Raw genomic sequence first — 24,957 nt, forward strand, 5'->3', positions numbered from 1 at the left:
TCACAACGCAAGGGGCAGACCGGTCTAAACTGGTCTGCCCCATTTCAGGCGTTAGAAGGGGGAGCGGAGCAGAGAGGCATTCTCTTCGCTCCGCTGACGCTTTGCTGCAGGACAATCGCTTGTCTTTGTCTAGTCCGGGCCGGGGGGAGGCCCGTTTTTAACTTTTTATTTCACCACCCAAAATCCCCTAAAGCAGATAGTTCTTATGTGAAATATGTTGGGTTTTTTCGAATATGGATGCGGTTTCCTTTTCAGGGGCAGTTACATGTCAAACTGTTTTGTTGCGATTTAATGGTTATGAATAAAATATTAACCCTTTTTTAATTTTGCAGGAAAATAACTGTCGTGTTTAGGTGTATCCCTGATTAGGCGGTAAGGGCATGATTGGTAAGCATAGACTGTGGTCTCTCTCATAGAACTCACTCCAAGGGGCAGTTGCAGCTGGTAGGTGATGAGTGAGGGAGCTAGGGAGCCATGCTTCCAGTCGGCCTGGTGCCACCCCCACACACGCAAGCGCTCAAGGGCGCATGAACCGTTGATTAAAGGGTCCCGTCATGGAGTTGAGGGTCTGGGATAGGAGGGGCCGGGGAGGTTTCTTTCTGGTAAGCTGGACCCCCTTCGCAACATCACAAGGAGCTTTTACACTGGGATCTGGGGCTGCCAGTCATTGACCTTGCCGTATGCTCTAACAGGGTTACTCAGAAAGTAAATCATGTAGTGTAAGATAGGAATGGATATGTATTAGACACAATTTAAAGTTAGTCAATGAACACCGTGTACCTATCCATGTATTGGACTTTCTGCGTATTGTATATAATGTAAATAATCATCATTTTGAATGTTATTAATTTTGTAATAAATATGGCTGGGGTCTACGAACCTTAATCCAAAGAAGGTGTGGTGTCTGAAGTATGTAACTATTGGGGAGAAGGGAATGGGAAGGTCCCCACCATACGTTGTGTCTCAGGCAGATTGCGGAAGGGGGGTGGGTTAGGCGGTACCCGCCCATATTACATATAGGGGCCTTATTACAAGGTTACCCATATTTTCACATGGGCAGCCACAGAAATAACTGACAAATTGCAGCTATCATTTTCATGGGAACATCACACATCTGGTGCCTGAAGAAACAACATGCTAAAAGCAGGTGCAGTCACCGGAGAAAATAGTGGGAATAAATGTTGAGTACCATATGAACCAGGGTTGGAATTATGACTCCAAGGATCCTACTAGTAACCGGCCTGTAGATCCGCCTCTCTAGAGCTACCAGTATCCCCAGATTCGATGGCACTGGAGGGAATGGAATCAATGGCAACATTAGCAATGGACTCAAAATGAGTCTGAATGTATTTACACCAACTGCATCCATTATTGTAAGCTTACTGTATAAACCACTCTGTGCCGGCATCTTCGGAAATTGAATTTCTTTTTGCTTATAGCAGAGTTTCCTGTGTCATGCACTTAAAAGGTTTTTTCCAGATTTATTAAAATTGATTCACATATAATTCACTGTCAGTTTATTGTGGCAGATGTAGTGGGCTTACCTACAAGATCCCATTCTCCATTGGATGTATAACTAGAGGTAATGGCCTCTTGCATCTTCAGGTCTAGGGACCAGCCATCGTAGGTCCAGGATCCAAACTTCAGATGACACTTCTGAATATCAAATGGAAACCAGCGCACATCTATGTAGCAGGTACTCTTGAAAATACCTGTATTGATAAGAGATTTTGGATAATAAACACAATGCAATCTTACCATGCCATAATTAATGGTAGTAATTCCTGCCCAGCGTTTTTTACCCACTGCGTCAGTCCTTACAGAGATCAGCCAAATGCAAATCGGTCATCTGCTCCAAGGCAACAGATCAGCCCATACTGCCAGGTCAGACCCCCTCCACATGGGAACATAAGCAGACCATTGTTGCCTACTTGGGCTTCTTCAATGAGGTGCAGCGTGTATCCAATAGCCTAGTGACCATGGAACACCTTTTGGCCATACCAATCACATTCAAACATTACTGTCAATTGTTTTTCACCAATTGTTACACTTTACACAGAGACAAGCAATATACAAATCAGTCTTTGCCAACACCAGACCAGGGTTGTCTGTGCTCCCAACTGTAAAAGACCTGGTCTGGCAGTTTGGACTACACTGTTCCAACAGAAGTAGTACCAAGATTTATTTGCATATGAGTAGTTGTGATTTACAAAGTTGAGGCAACCAAATTCGCTCCTATCACTTCTAGTGGTATTTTTCAGTTCAAATACTGGTGGTGCATCGATCTAGAAGATCAGCCCCCTAATCTTTCACCCAGGAGCAAAACTCCATAGAGCAATTTACAAAAAGATGGTCAACACCCACCATTCATCATATAAGATATGTATGCTCTACAGAGTGCCTAAATTACACAATGCACAGTCTCCAACAAAGTTTTTCTAAAAAGGGTACCATTATTCATGAAAGAAAGTTGCAAAAAAGAATAAGAAGATGTGAATAAAGGAATCCTTTACAGAAAAATGTTGTTGCAGTCTGTGCACTATGTTACTTAAACAATCAGTATTTCGTATATATCTGATATGATGAAGGTGGGTGCTGATCATTTTTTTGTATATGGATAGTCAATTTTAGAGTGGTATAATGGCTCAAAAACGATGGACTGGTTTGAGTCCTGAGTAAATAAAAAAATAAATAAATCCAGTACTTGTAAAGCTCACTGCTACCCGGAGGCACCTCGGAGCTGGGGGCTGTTGGGAAGATTAAGCAAGCTATTGCCCAGAGTCACATGGTGCTGGGCAGACCCCTGCCGGCAGAGCCGGGGATCGAACCGTGAGCCCCAGCGTCCGGTGTCAGATGCCCTGGCCGCTGCGCCACACCTCTTCCCGACTGCTGTTAGTTGAGATTAATTCACACATTTAATTCATCACGTTGTTTGTTACACAAAATAAACATAAGCACAAATGGATCAAGTTCTACACAGGGAACCGCAAAATGCCATTGCATCACATTTAATCTACAAATAAGGCTCATTCTGTGACACAAATCAGCTGACATTTTATTGCAGAAAACTTGTTACCACAAATACTCAAATGACAAAAAGCACTGGTGTGACACGTGTGTGGCACTTATGCGGTACTTCATTATAGCTGATGAGTTTTAACTTGGAGTTTAATTTGAACTGTGGGGTTCTTCACATATTTATCTAAACCTTTATGTATGGTTTAAAGTGAGGAAACTCTACCACTGTCACATATCTTCTGCTTTAACATTAAAGCCTGCCGGTGCTCCCTAAGGTGCGTGGGTCAGAAGGCACTGAATGTCTTACCCTCCGTGGGGGAATCTGCCGCTACTGTTATGTTATGTTATGTTATAAAGGTCTCTTCTATAGCGCATGGCTACTCCAAGGATTGTCCCAGCACTTTGGCAAAGAGAACTAAAAGGAAAAATGCACAACACAACACCACCACGGGCCGACAGAAAATGACTGAGAGAAAAGCCAGGTCTTCAGTTCCTTTCTAAAGGAAAGCAGACTGTTGGCTCTTCTCAAAGAAAAAGGAAGCTCATTCCAGCATCGAGGTGCCAGGTACCGGAAGGAACGACCTCCGCTGCGAGCACGTTTGATGGTAGGGACAATGGCTTTAGCCAGCGTAGCAGACCTTAAAGTCCTCCTGGGGGCATAGAAGGCCATACGCCTCCCAAGATATTTTGGACCAATAGAACGGAGTGCCTTAAAGGCGAGGGTCATGACCTTAAAAGTGACTAAAAGTGACTCTCTTAGAGACTGGAAGCCAATGCAGTCGCTTGAGTAATTCCGAAGCTCTAGCTCTTCGTTGTAATCCAAAGATGGCTCTGGCAGCCAAATTCTGCACAACCTGCAGGCGTGCCATCAGGTATTTAGGAAGGCCAAGGTAGAGAGCGTTCGCGTAATTGAGACGCGAGCCTATCAAGGCCTGGACAGTGATTTTTTTATGTTGCAGAGACAACAGTGGAAGAAATTTCCACAACATTTTCAGGATACCAAAACATTTCCCTGTCAGCCCTAAGATCTGGGGTGTAAAGGACAGATCATCATCACACAGGACACCCAGATTCTTGGCTTTTGACGAGGCAGCATCAGGCGGGAACATATCGCGGGGCCACCATGTCTTCCAACAGGGGTCTGGCGGGCATCCGAAGAAAAGCAGCTTCGATTTATCGGAATTGCACTTCAGACTGTGCCTCTGAGACCAGTCAAATACAGCACCCAAGCATTCCTTAATCTGGCTGCCGTCAAAGTTCTCACCGTTGTTGCGCGTAAAAAGGAGCTGGGTATTGTCAGCATAGGATATGATCCGGGCACCAAAAGATTCCGCCACCGCTGCTAGAGGGGCCATATAGATGTTGAAAAGGGTGGGGCTCAGAATAGACCCTTTAGGAACCCCAACCTCCAGCGGGGGCATTTCGGTGGAAAACGGGGGTGCCCAGACCACTTGTCGGCGGTTGGTAAGAAAAGACTTGAACCATTTCCACACCGTCCCACGAAAACCGATCTCCCAGAGTCTTAAAAGGAGACCGTCGTGAGGAACGTGTCGAAAGCCGCCGACAAATCCAACACGACCTAGATGGCATTACCCCCTCTAGCCAAAGTCTCTCTTATGGCATCGGTGATCTCAAGAAGAGCTGTCTCCGTGATAAAATTCACACGGAAGCCCGATTGAGAGTCATAAATTTCATAAATGCCCACCTTAAGATCACGACAAAGAGCCTTGCTTTCCTGCAGGCAGCTAGTATGCCAATGGCTTTTTTCTTACATGCCAGACTTTATCTTCATGGCTTTGATTTCCAGAACCGAGATGCTCTTCTGTCTAGAACAAATGTTTCTGGTATAGATTCCTTGGCCAATCGTTGCCACTTTATATTATTATTGTATAGATGACTGTTATATCATGGAACATTTTAATTTCTTTTTGGTCTACATAGTGTGTGTCAAGATGGGTCACTGACAGGCCAAACAGCTATTCACAGAATGGGAAGTGTTTCCCGTCACATGACTGTCTGGGCTGGATAAGATATATATATATCTGAAGAGATCTGGTTTATTTGCTAGGGTGTTGGGTTTGGGTAATAGCGAGGTTGGAGGGAACTGGAAATAATTGGTACTCATGTGCAGTTAATTGAGCATGGTGAATTGTTGTCCATTGGCACCTGATTGATCAAAATGGACAACCCATAAACTATGTGCAAATTGTAGGGCCAAAACTCTTCAAAGTCGACATTTGCATATTTTGCAAATATACGAGGTGTATGTGTTTTTTTGATTACTGAGTTAAACCCTGAGAGAAGTTGGCCTGGTATATGATGTCCACTAATTAAAATGAGTACCTTGCATCAGTCCAAACAATGCTCATGGAGATTTAAGCATTCAAAGTTAACCTTAAGAAAGCTATCCAAGTGGTAGCTGTGGAGAGCAGCCTTTAGCCTTAGTCCTGAAGGAATGTGAAGCAGCTTGGTTTACTAGAATGCAACCTTTTTGTATTGGGTAAACAAAAGGAGAACCACCCAATAGGTATGAGACTATATATTTATTAATATAACACCTTAAATACCTCACAGTATCTGCTACACGCAGATAAAAACAAAGCATACATATTAGGGCTTGAGCTGCTTCAAAGATGGCTACAACCGGCTGAGGCTCTGCTCGGCGACTGGAGCAGTTTTGCATTTTGGAGCCGCTACATTGTGTTTCACGCCGCATGAACTTGCCCCATTAGGGGAGTGGGCGCCGGAGCTCAGGTAGCTGCGTTTACAGTAATTTTCTTTGCTGCCTTCTGCATTCTGCTCCGTGCGCCCACCATTTTGTTCGTGGTGAGTCGCAGTCGATATTTCCCTTCAACAAAAATATTCCTGCGTTGCTGCAAGTGCCGCTCGGGTTTTCTGAAACTCGTTCCACCTTTTAAAAATGGGCTAATTTTCTTCTTTTCTAAGCTGGGGACAACTAATTGATGAGATCATACATGCATTATTTTGTCCTCTCAAGGCTTGTTTTCTATGGTCATTTTCCTCATGATTAACACATTATTTTGCATCACCAGAATACTCTGTGCTCCCACATTTGGCAACCTTTCTGTTGTATATATTGAGGTGGATTAAGGTAAGCTGAGCCTGTCATATCAGCCAACAGCCACTTTCAAGTGCATGCTTGTCACCATTACAATTGGTCACAGTTATTGACTCTGGCTTTTGTTTGGACATTAGTGGTTTTTGATGCTGCGCCACTGCTCTATGAGGTGATTTTGAAAGGAGCTATCTTCATTATTGCCTTTTGCTGCCTCTTTTAAGTGTCTTACTCTGCCTTATTTTTTGTACATCCTCTGGACCATTGTTTAAAATTTTTTACTCCTTGCCATATGGATTCATCTTCTTCTTTTGGTCAGAAAAACGCTGCATCTAGTATGTCTCCTCTTCCCAAGGACTCCAACCCTGCTGCCCTTCCCAAATGACACAACAAAGAACCTTGTTCGCCTACCAAGTCTCCACCAGCCATCACTCTGGACGATCTAGTGGAAGAGATTAAGCTGATTAAACCCTTTGTGATTAAAACCAACAATACCGTTCAGAGGTTGGATGAGAAATGGTCTAATCTAGATTCTAGAGTATCAGAGATGGAGCAGAGAATTAGTGACACTCAAGATCTGATCCCTCAGGTTTCTATCATGGCTAAAGAAATTACCCTTCTCAAAACGCTAACAGAGGATTTAGAAAACCGGAATAGGTGCAATAATCTTCTAATTTATGGCATTCCTGAGGTGGAGGAAGGGTTCGATATAATCGCCTTCCTAAAAACACATATTCCCAAAATTGTTGGTCTCAAGGAAAGTGTTAGTCTTAATCTGCAGCGTGCTCATCGAATTGGTCCTACATCTAAAGGTTCTTCTTCTTCAGTGTCAATCAATCGTCCCAGAGGGATATTCGTCTTATTTCTGGAATATACTGAACTGTTAATGATCCTCTCAATGGCCAAACATCGAAAACAGATATTATGGTCTGGTCAGAAGGTATTCTTCTCTCAAGATGTTGCCCGTGCTACTGCAATTCGTTGCAAGGAATTTCTTACTATCCGCCTGACGCTTCGTTCCATAAATGCCAGATACAGTTTGATACATCCATGCTACTTTAAAGTCACTTTCAAAGAGAGGTCCTACTCTTTTAACCATCTTGAAGATCTAAGACAATTTATTTCTCATCATAAGGAGATGAAATAGACTTTGGAGGGTCCTGATCAACTTGTTGTCTATATTATGTCTTATGTTCTCTGAGTTCATCTTTTTCTTCATGTCTGTTTGTAGATGTTGAAATTTTCCCAAAATGTGTTTGTTATATTGGTTCGGTTTTTAACTGTTATTGTTTTTCTCTGTCTTTTTCCACAGCTGTTCTTACCTCATGTTCGGACCCATTTCCCAGTTGTTTCCCTCTTCCCTGCATTTCCATTTTAATCCTCATGCTCTCAATTAACCTCACGTATGGTAAATGTTAAGGAGTTCTTCTCATATTCTGGTTGTAGTTGTTTGCTTGTTTAACGTTTATTGATTTAGATCTGATATGTGGTTAATCTCTTTAATTGTTTTGTTCTCACAATTGGTTCCATATTTTTTAATCTGTTTCTCGAGTATTTGGCTCAGGTTGCTCTCGCTTGTCCTAGTTGGTGGGCTGTATCTTTTTCCTTTACGGCTTCCCGCTCTACAAGTTATTTTCTTTATTCTGGTTATTTATCCTGTTTTTCTTGACTGAAGTATTCGGGATTCTTGTCAGCTTTTCTTTTACTATCATTTACCTTTTCTATCTTCTCTACCTCTGTACTCTCTTCTTAATTTCATCCGACAACATTTCTCCCTCTCCTGTAACACATTACGCTTACATTTTATTCACCTCCTTCTACTTCATTTTACTATATCCTTGCTGGATTCTTCTATGAAGATCCTGGGTAAAGTACTGTTGGCTAAAATTAACAAGTGGACACTAGAAAATGATATCTTGTCCAATGCCCAGTATGGTTTCCGGTCAGGTAGAGGGACAGAGGACCAATGCCTAAATTTGCACATGATAATCTCTAAATATACAAAGGCAAAAAAGGGGGCAATCTTTGTTGCTTACATGGATCTATCCACAGCATTTGATTTAGTAAACAGAGCAAAGCTGTGGGCCATGTTATTAAAAATGGGATTGGATCCTCCTCTGGTCCACTTTTTAGCTGAACTCCACAAGGATCTAAAGGCTTCCATTAGAATGGATCAAGAGGGACATCGTACAGCATGGTTTAAATCAGGCAGGGGTGTGCGGCAAGGCTGCATCCTTGCCCCTATGCTGTTCACTTTATACATAAATTCTCTGGAAAAAAAATTTTTGGGCTGCTTCTGTGGACACACCGCGTGCAGAAGACACTCATATTCCAGTGCTCCTGTACGCGGATGACGCCGCCTTAATAGCTAGGACACATCTTGGCCTTCAGAGACTCCTAAATGCATTCAGTGATTTTATGTCTTCTCTTGACCTTGTGGTTAATAATTCAAAATCTCATGTCATGGTTTTTGGGGCTGCTAAAAATAATACTAAATCTTTTTACTGTAAGGGGGAAGTGATTACTAACGTCAAAGCTTTCACTTACCTCGGTGTAATTTTCGACACAAAGGGTAGCGGACTCCTCAGATAACAGCAAAAACTAAAGCAGTAAGGAGCTCTGTTAACGCTATCCTGAGCTTCTCAAGGAGACTTGGGGGGAAACCAAGTGGTGCATTATTAGCTTTGTACAGGGCGAAATCATTGGCTATAGCTAGGTACGGAGCTGGACTGTGGGGCTATGTAAAAACTGAAACTATTCAAATAGAGGTTAACAAGTTTTTCTGTTCTATGTTAGGACTCCCCTCGTCGACAGCCACCTTTTCTGTCCATCAGGAGCTTGGAGTAGGGTACATTACTGACATCCTCTCTATGGCACCCATTCTTTTGTGGATAAGGGTCTGGATTAATAACAACTTAGGTCTTAATCACAAAATTCTGATGGATTGTTTAAAACTTGATAAATATAAAGACATTGCTTGGCTGTCATATATTTACAAGTGCTCAGTAGAACTCGGACGCCCGGAGATTTTCTCCTCCCCGTTTGACCTGAAAAAAGCAGACCTAGCCTGGGTCAAGGAAAACTTCTACAAACTTAAGACCTTGGAGAGAGAACAACTCCAGATAACTAAACCCACGGTTAGAGCACATTATATGACAATTACCTGCATAGCCATCCAACCGTATCTTGCCCTAGTTAATATTCCGTTTCACAGGTGGCTTCTGGTTAAGTTTCGATTTAACCAGATTTATTTGGTACTCTGCGATAGACAGGGTTGGTTCAAGCCTGAGGACGCACCTGTATGCAAATGCGACAACTTCTCCATTCAAGACAATATGCACCTTATGTTGTTCTGCCCCTTTTATAATGTTCCTAGGCAGAAGTATTTGCTACCTTTGTTGAAGGGGAAAGCTTTCACACAAGCAAAACCAGCTCTTCTGTTTTTACAAATGCTTGAATCGCCCTTGGTAATGTTCAGTGTGGCAAATTACCTTGTTGCTGCTGTTCGGATTAGGAAGAGGAAATTACAAGTTTAACATTGGGGACTGTGATGAACGTGGTATACCTCGCTTCTTTGCACACGATGATCTCTTTTTAATCTGACTCTTTTATTGTTTTTATATTGTATTGTATGACATTTTTTAAACATGCACCTGGATTGTCTTTTAACTGTTGTAGTATGCTTTTATGATTTTTAACAAAATCGAATAAAGTGGTTTTTGACTTTGACTTCATATTACTATACATTGTTCTACCAGTTTTTCAATATGGATTCCTTGTTATTATTTAATACATGCATGTCTGTGTTTATCCTATGTTTACTCTTTTTTTTTCAGTGTTATCAAATGTTCCAGATATCTCTGAAATGCCATATATTACTTATCCTTTTGTTCAATTCCGCTTTTTCCTGGTTACCATGACTGAAAACGTTCGTATTGTTTCATGGAATGTTAAGGGATCACGCAATCCCATTAAAAAGCAGAGGGTTTTCACCCATTTATCTAGGTTGCAGTGTAAAATAGCAATGCTTCAAGAGACTCATTTCACAGATAAAGAGATTAATTCTCTTAAAAAACAATGGGTTGGATATGTCTTTTGTTCCTCGTCCAAGGATAGAAAAAATGGAGTGATTGCTTTGATTCATAAATCACTTTCCCTTGTGGTAGAAAAGAAAGAGAGAGATGTAGATGGTAGATGGATTTTTTACATCTTATTCTAAATAGCTCCCCCATTTCCCTTCCTTAACATATATGGCCCTACTGGTGTTGACGCACAACTTTTGAAGAAAATGTCACATACCCTCCACTCCTATCCCGATTTCAATCTATTAGGGGGTGGGGACTGTAATCAAGTCATGTACCCTATTACAGGTAGGAAATCTGATGCTAGATACAATCCCAAAAAAATGCAAAAATCCTTTATGACTACAATTCATTCGAGGAGCTTGGTAGACACTTGGAGAATATCTCATCCGGACACATTAGAATACACTTTCTACTCCCCTATTCATAAATCTTCCTCTAGAATTGATTATATCTTATTGAGTCCTTCTCTACTGCCTAATTTAACTCATGTGGATATTGGGTCTATTCTTATTTTCGATCATGCTCCAGTTTTGATCAATCTAGATCTTCCCTCTAAATCCCCTAAATCACGTAGATGGCGCTTTAATAATCATCTACTCAAGAACCCAAATTCCTGGAACATTTCTAAGAGTTCTTGCCTGATTCTTCCCGGGGAACTCTCTTCAGATCTTCCCTTTTCCACTATTTGGGATGCCTTCAATGCTACGGCTAGAGGTTTCATTATTGACTATGTTGCGATTAAAAAGAAGCTGTGCAGCAAAGATTCTGCTTCTCTACCAGCCTGTATTAAGCACCTTAGAACATGCCTACTTCACGTCCAATAATGAAGACAACCTCAAGCTAAGACGCCCTTTAATAAATAAAATTGACTGAGGAGGCTTCTGGCACCTTACTTAAGATTAACTCTAAATTCTACGATGGTCGTAACAAAGCTGGTAAGTTATTAGCTAATTATTTCAAGGTTAAATCTCAATGCTCTAAAGTGATCAAAATTACTGATACTAGTGGCGTTGATCATTTCAAAGATGATGAAATATTAAGATGTTTTACAGATTTTTATAAGACGCTTTATACTCCAGAATCTTCCCCCTCTGAAGCAGCTTTGGATTCTTTCTTTGATGCACTCCCCCGTCCCTCTGAGCTTCCCGATTGTTCACTATTAGAAGAGGACCTCTCCCTTCATGAAATTAAGTCCGCTTTAGCCTTATTTCCAAAGGACAAATTTTCCAGTCCAGGCGGCTTCACTGCTTAATTTTCTTCCTGCTTTCACAATTCTTGCTTCCTCACCGTTTATCTTAATTTCAATACTTTTTGTCTTCCAAGGAAGCTTGTGGATCCTTCCCGGAAGCCATGATCTGTCTCATTAGTAAGAAAGGCAAGGATCCTTCTTTCTGCGCTTATTATCGCCCTATTTCTTTAAACAATTTAGACTGCAAGATTTTCGCTAAAGTCCTTGCCCTTCGTATTAATAAGGTTATTCCTGATTTAATTGGCTATGAGCAAACATGTTTTGTTAAGGGGAGAACGATTGTGGATTATTTCAGGACTTTTTTGAACATCATACATCTTGCTTCCAAAAGCTCTACCCCGTTGGCAGCTATCACCTTGGATGCTGAAAAGCTTTTGATTATGTTCACCTTATGATGCGTGCCATTAAGTGGCATGGATTTGGCTCTACCATTTTAGCACTTATTAGTCTGTTGTATTCTTCTCCCACTACTTCGGTTTTCGTTAATGGCCTTCAATCTAAATATTTGGCTCTCCAACAAGGTACTCTTCAAGGTTGCCCCTTGTCTCCTTTACTTTTTATTCTTTCCCTTGAGCCTTTCCTTCATTCTCTTCGGAATTCTCCTTCCTTTGGTGGTTTTATTAATAAAACGATGGTTTCACTGTTTATGCTGATGATATTTTGTTAGTTATTTCTAATCCTTCTACATCTTTGTCCGCTTTTGTTGATCTTCTGTCTTCATATACTGCCATTTCTGGATATGAGTTGAATTTATCCAAATCCGAGATGCTTCCACTTATTAAATATTGTCTTAGTAGTATGTTTGATAGGATGGATTTTAAATGGAATACTACCTGCATTACGTGTTTTAGGATAAAATATTCTGCTTCAATTGCCAAACTGTTCAATTGAACCTGGAAGAGGTTTTATCTAAAATTGTTGCCATGGCGGAGAAATGGTTCACTTTATATCTGTCCTGGTGGGGTAGGCTGGATACCTCCAAGAGGATGATGCTTCCGGTGGCTTATTTTTACCTTTTTATATTACCGATAAGGCTGCCTTTAAAAAAATGTAAGAACCTTAATAGTATATTGAATAAATTCCTCTGGAACAATCGGAAAGCTGCTCCTAAAGACAGAGGTGGGGTAACTTTCCCACATTTCGCCAATATCACTCCTCATTTTTACTTCGACAAGCCTTACTCTATTTTTCCTCAGCAGATGATCCTCCTTTATCAGTATGGCATAAATTAGAAGTGTTAATTATTCATCCATTTCCCTTCTCTTTGCTAGAGTTCCTTGCTCATCCTCCCCATTCTTTTAAATCTCCTACTATTTCATATCTTATATCTACTCTTTCTCCGATCCTTACCAAATCACGTTCTCCTCTGCAGCTATTTTTGGATTCCTCTATTTGGCATAATAAATTCATCAAAGTTTCTAACCGCACTTTTTTCTGGAAAGACTGGATTTTAAAAGGTGTTTTACAGGTAAAACACCTAGTACATATTAAGCAATGTCTTTCTTTCCAGGAATTTCAGTCTAGATACAACTTATCCGGTTCATCTTTTTCTAAGTTTGAGTCTTTAAGACGGATTGTAACTTGCAACTCTCTCTTCTCTCGGACATGTCTTCTTCTCTTCCTGTTTCTTCTATTCAACTGTTACCTCCTTCCTCCTCTGTTCGAGCTTCTCACATTTACAAATACCTATTTTTCACTCAAGATTGAATTTTTATGGGATACAGATCTGCAGCACACTTTCTCTATACACACTTGGGACTATATTTGGGTTCGGATTCACCACATTTCATGCAATGCCAGCACTACTCATAAACTTTACTATTTTTCTCAGAGATTATTTTTAACTTCATTGGCTGTTTCTAAATTTAGCCGTTCCCTATCCCCTAACTGCTGGTCCTGCAAAAATAATCCTGGTACATATATTCATTTCTTTTTTCTTTTTGCCTAATATTTTCATTTTTTGGACAAAAGTATGCAAGACTGATGCCTCTATTTGTTCAACCACTTTTCCTTTTGATATTCCCTCTATATTTTTGGGTAGTTCCTCTATGTGCTGGTTGGGTGCTCGAAAAAATAGGCTCATTTAATAATATTATTATTATTATTTGGAATCTTGTATAGCGCACGGTTACCCTCGGGCATCCCAGCGCTCGTTCATAACTCAAGGGAATGGAGCTAAGAAGACAGCATTAAGCGGGGAACAGGTGGGTCTTGAGTAGCTTTCGGAATCGAATAGTACAAGTCTCTATCCGTAAATTCAGAGGCAGCACATTCCATAACTTGGCTGCATTCACCGAGAATCTTCTACCGCCCGTCCGGGCTCTTTTCACTCTGGCCACTTGTAACAAAGATTTGTGGTCAGAGCGAAGGGCTCTAGTAGCCTTGTAAGGGAGCACCATATTACCCAAGATGGGAGGACCCTTCCCCCGCAGGATTTTATGAGCCGTACAGAGAGATTTAAATTTTATCCTCTCCCGTACCGGAAGCCAATGCAATGCTCTTAATGCCGGTTTTGCTGACTGTCTCCTTGGAATATTCATCAGCAGCCTTGCTGCTGCATTCTGCACTTGTTGGAGTTTATTGAGCGTTGCTTCCGGAGCGTCCAACCTCGAGACAGTCAGTCCCTGGATAAGAAGTTTCCTGGGGGTCGGAGGGAGAAGGGGTAAGATCTTACGGGCTGATCGGAGCAGAACAAAACAGACTCTGGCAGTTTTTTATGCATGGGTCTTGAAAGACAGTTCCTGTTCAAGCCACACACCCAGGCTTTTGATCTCCTTTTTGGGGCTTGGAGGATCGCCAAGACAACTCGGCCAGCTGTCTGGCGGCAGGGAATGCCCCGCATGTCCCAGCAACATCAGCTCTGTTTTAGAGCCGTTCAGTTTTAATGCTGAATTGCCCATCCATGTGTGCACCTTGGACAAGCAGGAGTGCAACAGGTCCGGATGATCCACCAATTGGGAAAGGGCCACCACCAACTGGGTATCATCAGCGTAGCCTCCAATGGTGCCATATAGACATTAAACAATGTGGGGCTCAGGGAGGAGCCCTGAGGCACACCACGTTGAAGGGGGATGGGGGCAGATTGTGCACTACCTTCCCAGACTTGGTAGGTTCGCTGGTGCAGAAAAGATGCGAGCCACTTTAAAGCCATTCCCGTCAGGCCTACCTCTGACAGTTGCTGGAGCAACACCTGATGGTTTACGGTATCAAAAGCCACAGTCAGGTCCAGGAGGATCACTGCCACCGATCCTCCTGAATCCAGAATGCTCCTGGCTTCTTCCACGACTGCCAGAAGGGCAGTATCCGTGCTTTGGCCCGGCCTGAATCCAGTTTGGGAATTCCGCAACAGGCCATTGGACTCCAGGAACTGTGACAGTCGCCTGTTCACCAGTCTCTCGCGATCTTACCGAACCCGGGCAGCAAGGAAATCGGTCTGAAATTAGCCAGGCCCGATGGATCTAGACCCGGCTTTTTCAGAAGGGCCTTTACAACCGCTTTTTTCCAACTGGGTGGAACCACTCCCTGCGCAAAAGATGCATTGATAAGATCTGTTACTGGTGCAGCAATAGTAGTTGCTATCTGCTTGAGGTATCTCATCGGAACAGGATCCCTAGGTGACCCACTCTTCATGGCCCCTAGAACCTTGAGAACTTCGTCAGTGGTCACTGGACCAAAGCCGTCAAGCTTGATCTGAGCATCACCTCGCTGTTCGCCTATATCTAATTCCTGGGCTGGTCGTGGTAAGGAACTTACGATGTCTTCTACTTTCATGTGAAAGTAGTTGGCCAGTTCCTTACATTTCTTTTGAGGGCTCTCATGGCTCACTGGCGGTTCCGGAGTTTTCAAGAGGTCTCTAAAGACCTTGAAGGACTCTCTAGAGGAGTTAGCCGAGTTGCTAATTCTCTCCTCATAGAACTTGGCTTTGGCGTCCCGGAGAGCGGCTTTATATCCTCTAATTGCCGTACGGTACTCATTCCGGGTTGCCTCTCCCCAATCCTTTCTCCAAATCCTCTCTAGCCTTTTGCAGCCTTTCCTAGGAGTTCTTAACATCTGGGTGTACCAAGGGGCTGAACCCACTCTCTTCTCCCTCTTCGGCATTCTCTTTTTAGGGAGAATGGCGTCCAGGGACATGTTTAGCCAATTTTCCAGGTTCACATCAGCAATTAGTGGATCCGACACCGGGCTTAGGCAGGTAGCATCTAGGTTAGCAATCCAGCGCTCTACTGGTAACCTGGACCAAGCCCTGTCAACCGAGTAGGTCCTAGGAATAGTTACATCCGTTAAATCGTACTGCCAGTTGAAAGGAACCAGAAAATGATCTGAACACAGTAAAGCCAAGGGAGTCAAGGCTTCAATCCGGTCCATATTCGAAAAGACTGGATCCAGTAAGTGACCCTTACAATGCGTGGCCCTGAGTTGATTAGCCTCATATCAAAGGCTTTAAAATCACCCTGCAGGTCGGCAGCAAGTGTATCAGCAGGGTCGTCAAAATGGAGATTAAAATCTCCGAGTGCCACAAAATTGGCAGTCGACGATGCCAAGAGCGTAACAGTTTCCATAAAAGAACTGGCGAAATTGCCTACACACCCCGGTGGGCGATACACTAGGAGGCCTGATATGGAGGTCGTGGCTGACATCCGTAGTGAGAATTGACTTATCTATTGCCATTGCATTTCGGGTAATAACATCAAACTGGAAAGATGCCTCCAAAGTATCCTTTTCTGCCTGGTGGAATCTTTTATGTTATCATCACAGGCTAGACAGTCTTTGTAACCACCACCCAGCAACTTATTCGTAAAGAGGCCATATGGTCTTCTCTCACTAAATACATTTCATCCTCTGCATTACATAACAAGGACACAAATTTTGTTTTTCAACCGCCATGATTTCTATGTTCATTCCTTTTTATTAAGTACTTATTACTGGATTGTTATACTGTTTATTGTGTTCTGTTATTATATTGTCATTGGACATTTCTACCAGTATTTAGCATGTGATTGTCGATATCTGTTTCCTTTTATTTATTTCTTTTCCCTTCTTTCTCTTTTTCCTTCTTTCCTTTCCTTCCTCTTTCTGTCTTTCTAATTAAAAAACAAAAAAACAAAAATTCTACTTTTATTTTGGTACTCTTTGACTTTATTTTTATGTCATATTGTTTGATTCTTGCAATCTATGAAGTATTAAGAATGTGCTTCTATTGTTATCATTGGGATTCATTTTTATTCTCTTTATTATATTTCTGTACCGTATTTTCTATATATATTTCAATAAAGCTTTATAAACTTTAAAAAATAAATAACACAAAACACACAATACTGCAGCATAGAAACAATCGTAAGTAGCACTAATACACGGTGGGCTCCTGTTGGTGACCAAACCATATACTTAAATAGTTGTATAAGAACCACGACTCAAGTCAAGACAATGTCTAGAATGTGAAGAATCGCTGGGACCCCATGGAACAACCCTAGGTGAGTAAGTGGGGACCCCATGGAGTACAGGTGCAGTGTGGGGACACAATAGCGTGCTCCGTACAATTCATTGGGAGAGTCGCAGTAGCCATTTTAAAGTTAAAGGACCCTTCCCAGGGAATTAAGAGGAAACCCTTTGGAACATAAAAGGTTGGGGAGCCACCCCACTGTGGATACTGAAGTACCAGAGTTACCTATAGTAGAGAAGCCGGGTTCATAGGTCTATAGTGGCGTCGGAAACCGGTGAAGTTCTCAATAAGAGTCTTCAAGGAAATGCCACTGCTGGAAAGAAGAAAATTGTCAGGTGGAATCCGCTGGTGGATTCTTGATGGAAGGAACTTGAAAGCAGAGGGGACAGAGCCTGGGTCACTCAGGAGTGACCAGGGGGTCAGTAGACGAATGCCCACCGATGATGGGTGCTTCAAGTGCGATGAAGGAGACCTTGACTCTACAGCTGCAGGGACCAGGAGATGTCGAGGATGACCAGGAGCCGGATATGAGCTGTCCCACAAAGGATGTCGAGTGCTGAGGGGTTGGTGCCCGGCGGTAGTATCAACAAGACTTGGCAACAGCAACCCACAAAGAAGGTCAAGAAAGGTTACAGTCTGCCCCAGCAGGAACTAGAGGACTTACCGCAGCATGGGGAGTCAGGGCGGGCCTGGAGCATCCAGGGGCGCCCAAGAAAATCAGGATTGTCCCACAAGTGGACCCACAGGCCGGAGGCACTGGAGTCGCAAGGGGACCTCTAGCAGTTTTACCAAACAGCTTCCAGGGCACAAAGTGAGAGGAGGCCAAAGTCCTTGGTATGAAATGTGCCCAGAGGTTGTGGCTATTGACAGCCCAATGCTAAATTTGGGAAACATCAACAAACATATGCAATTGCAAAAGTACATGGTGCACAGGGATTCGGGTTATGCGGTCCCCACGACGGATACTGGCCTCAAACTTTGTGAGAGGACAGCTAGACTTCAAGGAAAGTAGGAGCCCACCTCCTATGCTGCTGGAGCCTTCGGAGTCTGCAGGAGGTTAGGATCAGCAGACCGGTCAGTGGCATTATGGTGCCTGTGAATGCAGGGGATGACTCCTTCACGCCAAGAGAGATACTTCAGTTGTCCTCGATGCTCCACAAGTCCTACACAGAGCCTATATGGTGCACGGGCACAGATAATGCTTTGGACGAAGAGTGAAATGAAGTCGGGCCCAATGAAAGTCCAGAGTGTCTAGACGGACGAAGGTCAGTTGTTTCTTGTTCAGAATCTAGTCACATCGAATCTAGGATCCTACAGCCAGGTAAGGATTTTTGTACCCTCGGAAGAGGGTTGCACAGATTCAAGAGACTTTTCTGGGGGAGGGTCAGGACAGGGGGGTGGTTACACCAATGTGATTTGTCCAGTTTCGCGCAAGAGCAGGAACCAACGGCTCCCAGAACTGGTTTGAGCTGCACTATGCACAGGGTCACCAAATGTGCCACTTGTGCAGACTTTCAGGCACTTTGGCAGTGCACCCAGCCAGCTCCAGTACACTAAATCCTGTCTAAGCAGGGGTCACACCTCCCTGTGCCAGGGTGCCTATTGTGCTGCCTTCCTCAGCTCGAGCTTGGCTCAGCAGCAGGAGGGCAGAGCTGTGTCTCTGGTCAGCAGCATCCATTTTGTGATGTCCGGGTCGAGAAGGCTGGTACCGGGAAGACCAGGGACCCACAAAGCTTGCTTCTGAGGGGTGGAATCATACCTCACACACCGGTTACCGGTGTGGAGGTATGATACCAAGGTGTTTGATACCAAACACAAAATGTTTTGTTTCAGCCGTTTTCGAGATAGCATTTACCACAAGGATATAATGCACCTCTACCTACATGTCTGGCTGTGTCACAGACAACCCAGGAGAATGGTCTCCGAAGGCTAAAGAGAGGCTCTGCGCATGCAGGGGCACCCTCTCATTTAAAACCCAGCACCCTGCATTCAGGATTGGTAAAGCCTGCTATACGGGTGAATTATGGTTTTTAAATTAACCTATATCTATCGTAAGTGGTGCAGGCACCAGCCTACACAGGCTGCCTTGGCAGACCTGTAGTTCCATTTTGCATGGCCTTTCATGGGTGGCATAATACATGCTTCAGCCCATGGGAGGCCTCTGAGGTACCTATGCCCGGGGTACATGTGTACCATATACTAGGGACATATAAGGGTTCCCTAGTATCTGGAGTGTACCTAAGTACATGTCATACATTTTAGGGAGAAATCAGATACACTGGGGTCCTGATTAGGAGGACCCCAGTCAGACTAGTCAAAAAACTGCAAAACACCAGTCAAAAAGTGGGGGTAACTATGCTGTCAGATCATACCTTCCTACAGGCCCCTAGTGGCAAATTTGATAGGGCATGTGGGAGGGGGGATAAATACAAATTTGTCAAAATTGTTGCTAGTTCTGGCGATACCCAAGACCTATGCGTTTAATTAAATAATATGTACAATATAATCAATGGGGTTTTCAGACAACTCTCTTCATCCATTGGTCTTTTCTTGTGCCAGTCGCATTTTTCCTCATGCCCACTACAGCATACAATATTGGCCAATGAGTCAGTCCACTTCTGCCATAGGGAAACTTCGCTGTGAGCAACAGTGTTCTTCCATTTCACATGGACACACCCACACACAAAGTAGTCCCATTAAAGGTCATGACATGAACTACAACGGCAATGGACTTTTTGATACCCAAAAATAGTTTTGCCCTTTAGCTAATTTTTCTGATACATCATCAGCTTCCCAAGCAAAGATTTATTTTGAAAATAAAGAAATGTTAAAAAAAAACAAGCATTGACAAAAAGCCAAAAAGTGGGTGGTGAATGCTAATGCTTATTTTTTGATTGGGTGACAATGAGCCTTCATTCACAGATGGTGTGTGTAAGTGTGTGAATTTTTGATAGAGTTTTATTTTAGGGATTGGAAACGAACAGGATACAAATAGCTATAACTTCTCATTTCAGAGACAGACTGAGTTTTCTCTTCATTGACGCCAAATGCATAATATGTGGTTGTTGTGTGCTAGTGTTTTAGTACTTAGCCAAATATTATCGAAGCCTTTACATCAGATGTGTATGTCAGGGTTTGACAATGGAATGTGTGTGTTTGTCTGCGTGTGAATTTGGGGGGGGGCGTAAAGTTTAACCCAATAGAGGTAGTCTATCAGGGATGGGCAATGTATACTTTTACTGGACAATGGTACTTGTTTACATCAGATGGACTTATCTAAGGATGGTACATGAATGGTTGCAACTGGTGAAAAGGAAAACTCATATGTTTTTACCAGAAGAATAAGACTGTGTCATTTTAAAGTCTATTTTTCACATATTCAAGTTTGTGAAGTTTATTGACTGTGAACGGTAGGAGCACAGGGATGAAAAAGCATGAAAATGGTATTTACTCATTTCCGTCCAGTACTGTTCAGGTGCAATACGAAAATAATCAGGCTATTCTAGGCATCTATTCTGCATGTCCACTAGGGTTATGTGGAAATCACATAATTTGCTTTCACATAATCATGCAAAATGATGGCAAAATCATGTGAAATTATACATAATTACGTGAAATCCAAATGCGTGATTTCACTATATTTTTTAGCAAAATACACGCTTAAATCAATTTTTGGAAACAGGACGCATTTAAACAGAAACACCACAAACAATAGCCCTGCATGTTCACTGCAAAGAGTGCAAACCATTTTACTACAGTATTGTGTGATTGCGTGATGACGTCATGATGTAATTTTGTGAAATAACCGTAATGTGAAAATCTCGAAATTAAGCAAATTACTGTAGCATCATTTAAATTTCACACAAGAATACCCTGCACGATCCGAAGAGGGAGCACACTGACACGTGTGTTTTAAATGCTGAACGACAGGAGCTGCAGTCCTGAAGAAACCCCACCACTACAGGAAATAATGGTGCAAATTAAAAATGATACTTCTTGAAAAATAAAAACATGTCGGCTTCACATAGAAGACACAACAAAGTCTACACTTTAGAAGTAAAGGCATACTTATATCCATTGGCAGAAACAGTATTATTTTTCAAGTTACGTACGCGGCACCAAAGGTTATATTACTTTGTTGATACTCTTTTGTTTGTGGATGACAAAAGTGTGCGGCAAGAAATGAGAAATTTTGCATCACAATGCGGCACATTCAATAGAAATGATATTACGGTGTACTGTCATTTTGACGCGTAGTAATACTTAGGAGAGCAACATGTTTGCCTCAGTATAAGAGTAAAACCTTAATGCAACAATCAGCACCTGAAAAGTAAACAGTCGACCTTCGGATATGATCTGCCATTGTATGCCACCATAAATGGCACATTTTTACCAGCTTTTGATCAGTTTAAGTTAAAAAACTTTTTATTTGTCAAAATTGGCAACCTATGGGGCAGGTGGTGATGATGTAGGACATGCAGAAAATCCAATCCTAAACAAAATACGAAGTTACTACAAAATAATAATTACAATTACTGTATATTAAAACAGAGCTTAGCTGGCATTTATAGTTTTGCAGCAGCCTTCTTTCATATGTGGCACATACCTGGAGGTAGATACTCGCAGTTTCCGGAGGAATTCACCAAAACATTGGTATGAAATGAGGCATCGAATCTCTCATCAGCGCTGAAATGATGAAAGAAGTGTCAGATTAGATTGCAAGTTCACTGGTGGACTCATTACTGAGACATGACAGAGGACAAGAAGTTCATATTGTTCTGATAAATCATTCGCAAATTAATTCAGAGGCAGGATATTTCAGGGTGACTTGAATAATTATCCGTGACAAGTACAATAGTCAATTTTATCACTGGAAACAAATGCCTGCGCTGAAGGTTAGAAAATGACATTGTAAATACGGCTACGGACATATTTTATTAAACGATACTGCATTATTTTGTAATAAAAATGCTGTGAAGTACTGTACAAATGCTGCACTGTTCTGTCACTTTTATTCACATTTTTATCATAGCATTTCTCCATCATAATTCTATCTAAAGTACACTCATTACACTTTTGCTACTTTAATTATCACCTATACTGCTATGCTGTAACAGGTCAAGACAAGAGTGTGTACTTAAAATAGTTGATTATATTGGATTGCATACAAAGTACAAAAGATCGCTGTTTCGTCTCTTAAAAAAGGTGAAATAAAACAGAAACAGTTATTTTTTTTCTCGAAAATAACTGTAAGTTTCTCCTACTCATCAGAGTGTGGAGAAGAACATTGATAGAATATGTAAAAAAATTGAGGATTCTGCTTGGCAGAGTATACACCCTGTCCAAGCAGGAGCCACTATTCTAGTTGGAATAAGTCAGGTACGCAACCTAACTTAACTTGCGCTTCCCCTCTGGTAGCTTGGCACAGAGCAGTCAGGCTTAAATTAAGAGGCAATGTCTAAAGTGTTTGTGTAACACTCAAATTACAGTGATAAAAGGAAAACACCACAAAAAGACTCCATTCCAGTTTAAAAAAATAGAGGATATGTATCTGAGTAAAACAAGTACAAAAAAACAAAAATCCAATCTGTCAAAGTTGAGATATGAATTTTTAAAGATGAAATCCAAAAATAGTGCTTAGAAGTCAATTCAAAGTTCAGGCCGACCACAATGAAGGGAATGCAGGTTACAGAATAGAGCCCACTGAAAAAGTACTTTGTATGGAGCAAGTGTTGCGTCAAGGACTCCCTGAGTCGGTTCCGAATCACACAGCCGTTTCGATGCGTCAAAGTCAAGCCTCGCATTCTGAACCAAAGGGTTGGCGCTGCATTGGAGTAGAGCCTTCCAGTCTGTGTCAAAGGGTCGGTGCTGCTTTGGAGTCTAGTGTTGCAGTCAAGACCCACGTTGTCATAGAATCAGGACTGTGTTGGCGTCAGAGGGCACTGCGTCAGTACTGATCACCTCAAAGGGGTACCTGAGTCGCTTTTTTTGCTGAAAACAGCTGCAGAAACCACTTCCGAGACCTAGGACTGGAGTGGGTACCTCAGGCAAGGCTAGGACTCACAGATGGCACAGTCCTGCAGCACCAGAAAACTTGCATGAAGTCTTTTGTAACCCTGAGACTTCGGAGAACAGGAGGGAAGCCAACAAGCCCTTGAAGTAACTTGGGTTCAAGGATATAGAGAACAGATCCAGTCCTTTTCACTCCCAGGCTAGAAGCAGCAGGCCAAACCAGTAAAACAGTTAGCAAAGTGGCAGTCCCTCCTGGAAATAGAGAGAGGTTGCAAACATCTTGCGGGACATGAGAAGAGGGATCAAAATATAGATAGGACAGAATATCAAAATTGGGGTAGGAAATATCGAATTCCACAATATCGAATTTTATAATATAGATTCCACAAAATCAAATATTATAATATAGATTCCCATAATATCGATTTTTTTAGTGTTATGTATGGTAGTATATGTGTTAAAAAAGTTGTATTATTTTTCTAATGTAAGTTTAATTTTTTTAAAGTAATGAATGTTATGTAATTTAATCTTTGTGTAATTTAATTCCATAGCGGGTTGTGGGTTTATAGGGGAATAGGGTGGGAAGTAATTTATTTATATTAAATTAAATATTAATTTTAATTTATATGTATTGATAATTAACTTATTGATAATTATTAATTGATATTTACATTTTATAAATTGAAAATTATGTTTTATTAATTAATTCATTGATAATTTTGTTAATTGTATTTTTTATTATTAGGAACGTGTTGTGAGTTTATAGGGGAATAGGGTGGGAAGTAATTTAATTATAGTAAATTACATATTATATTTTATTGATATGTATTGATAATCAATTAATTGATAATTATTAACTGGTAATTCATTTTTATTAATTGGTAATTCATTTTTATAAATTGGTAAATACATATTTTTAATTGATTAGTTGATAATTATGTTATTTGTATTTTTCATTATTAGGAGCTGGTTGTGGGTTTATAGGGGAATTGGGTGGAAAGTAATTTTATTGTAATAAAGTTAACATTTATTTTTATTTATATGTATTGATAATTAATTGATAATTAATTATTTATTGGTAATTAATTTATTAACTGGTAATTCTTTTTTAATTGATAATTAATTGTTAATAATTGGTCATTATTTTTAATTAATTTTTTATTGGTATTGATCATTAATGTAATCTTATTTTAATAATAAATCATTTCTTTCCCTACTGTTGCACTCTCTGGAGTGGGAATAGCCATTTTTACCTCTACGTTATACAACGCTTTCCCTACTGTTACACTCTCTGGAGTGGAAATAGTAATGTTAAACCCCCGCGCTATCCAACTCTTTCCCTCCTGTTGCACTGTTCGGAGTGGGAATAGTAATTTTTACCCCCACGCTATCCAACGCTTTCCCTCCTGTTGCACTGTTCAGAGTGGGAATAGTAATTTTTACCCCTTTGCTATCCAACGCTTTCCCTACTGTTGCACTCTCTGGAGTGGGAACAGTAATTTTTGCCATTTACGCTTTCCCTACTGTTGCACTCACTTGAGTGGGAATAATAATTTTTACCCCTACGCTATCCAACGCTTTCCCTACTGTTGCACTCACTGGAGTGGGAATAGTAATTTTCACCTCTACAGTATTCAACGCTTTCCTTACTGTTGCACTCTCTGGAGTGGGAATAGTAATTGTTGCCCCTACTCTATCCAATGCTTTTCCTACTGTTGCACCCACTGGAGTGGGAATAGTAATTTTTACCCCTACGCTATCCAGCATTTTCCCTACTGTTGCAATCACTGTAGTGGGAATAGTAATTTTTACCCCTACGGTATCCAACGTTCTCCCTACTGTATCAGTATCAGTATCAATAAGCTTTATTCGGTTGAAACAAAGCAACCATAAAAGTACAGTACAGTTTAAAATACATTCATATCTATACATAAACAAGCATTTGCAATGCAATAGGTCTCGCATTAGGAAAGTTTGAGCTATTGGTATTGTAAATGACCATTTTTTTTCTTTACGTGTTGGTTTTGAAAATAGCTAAATTAATAGCTTTGTCATTTACAATGCCAATAGTTTTAAC

At 41.4% G+C, this 24,957-nt stretch overlaps 1 protein-coding gene across 1 annotated transcript in view; it reads right to left on the reverse strand.

The window, feature by feature from the left end:
* CHRNA7 (cholinergic receptor nicotinic alpha 7 subunit) overlaps window positions 1-24,957 on the reverse strand; it is a 583,962-nt gene that overhangs the window by 102,968 nt on the left and 456,037 nt on the right. The window contains exons 5-6 of the mRNA XM_086959023.1: window positions 21,475-21,554; window positions 1,545-1,712 (exon numbers count right to left, since the gene is read on the reverse strand). Of these exons, the coding sequence (XP_086815149.1) occupies window positions 1,545-1,712; window positions 21,475-21,554 (248 nt within the window). The remainder of the gene's footprint in view (window positions 1-1,544; window positions 1,713-21,474; window positions 21,555-24,957) is intronic.

The sequence above is a fragment of the Lissotriton vulgaris genome, chromosome 2_1 (assembly GCF_964263255.1).
Source record: "Lissotriton vulgaris chromosome 2_1, aLisVul1.2, whole genome shotgun sequence".
NCBI classification, from domain to species: domain Eukaryota; kingdom Metazoa; phylum Chordata; class Amphibia; order Caudata; family Salamandridae; genus Lissotriton; species Lissotriton vulgaris.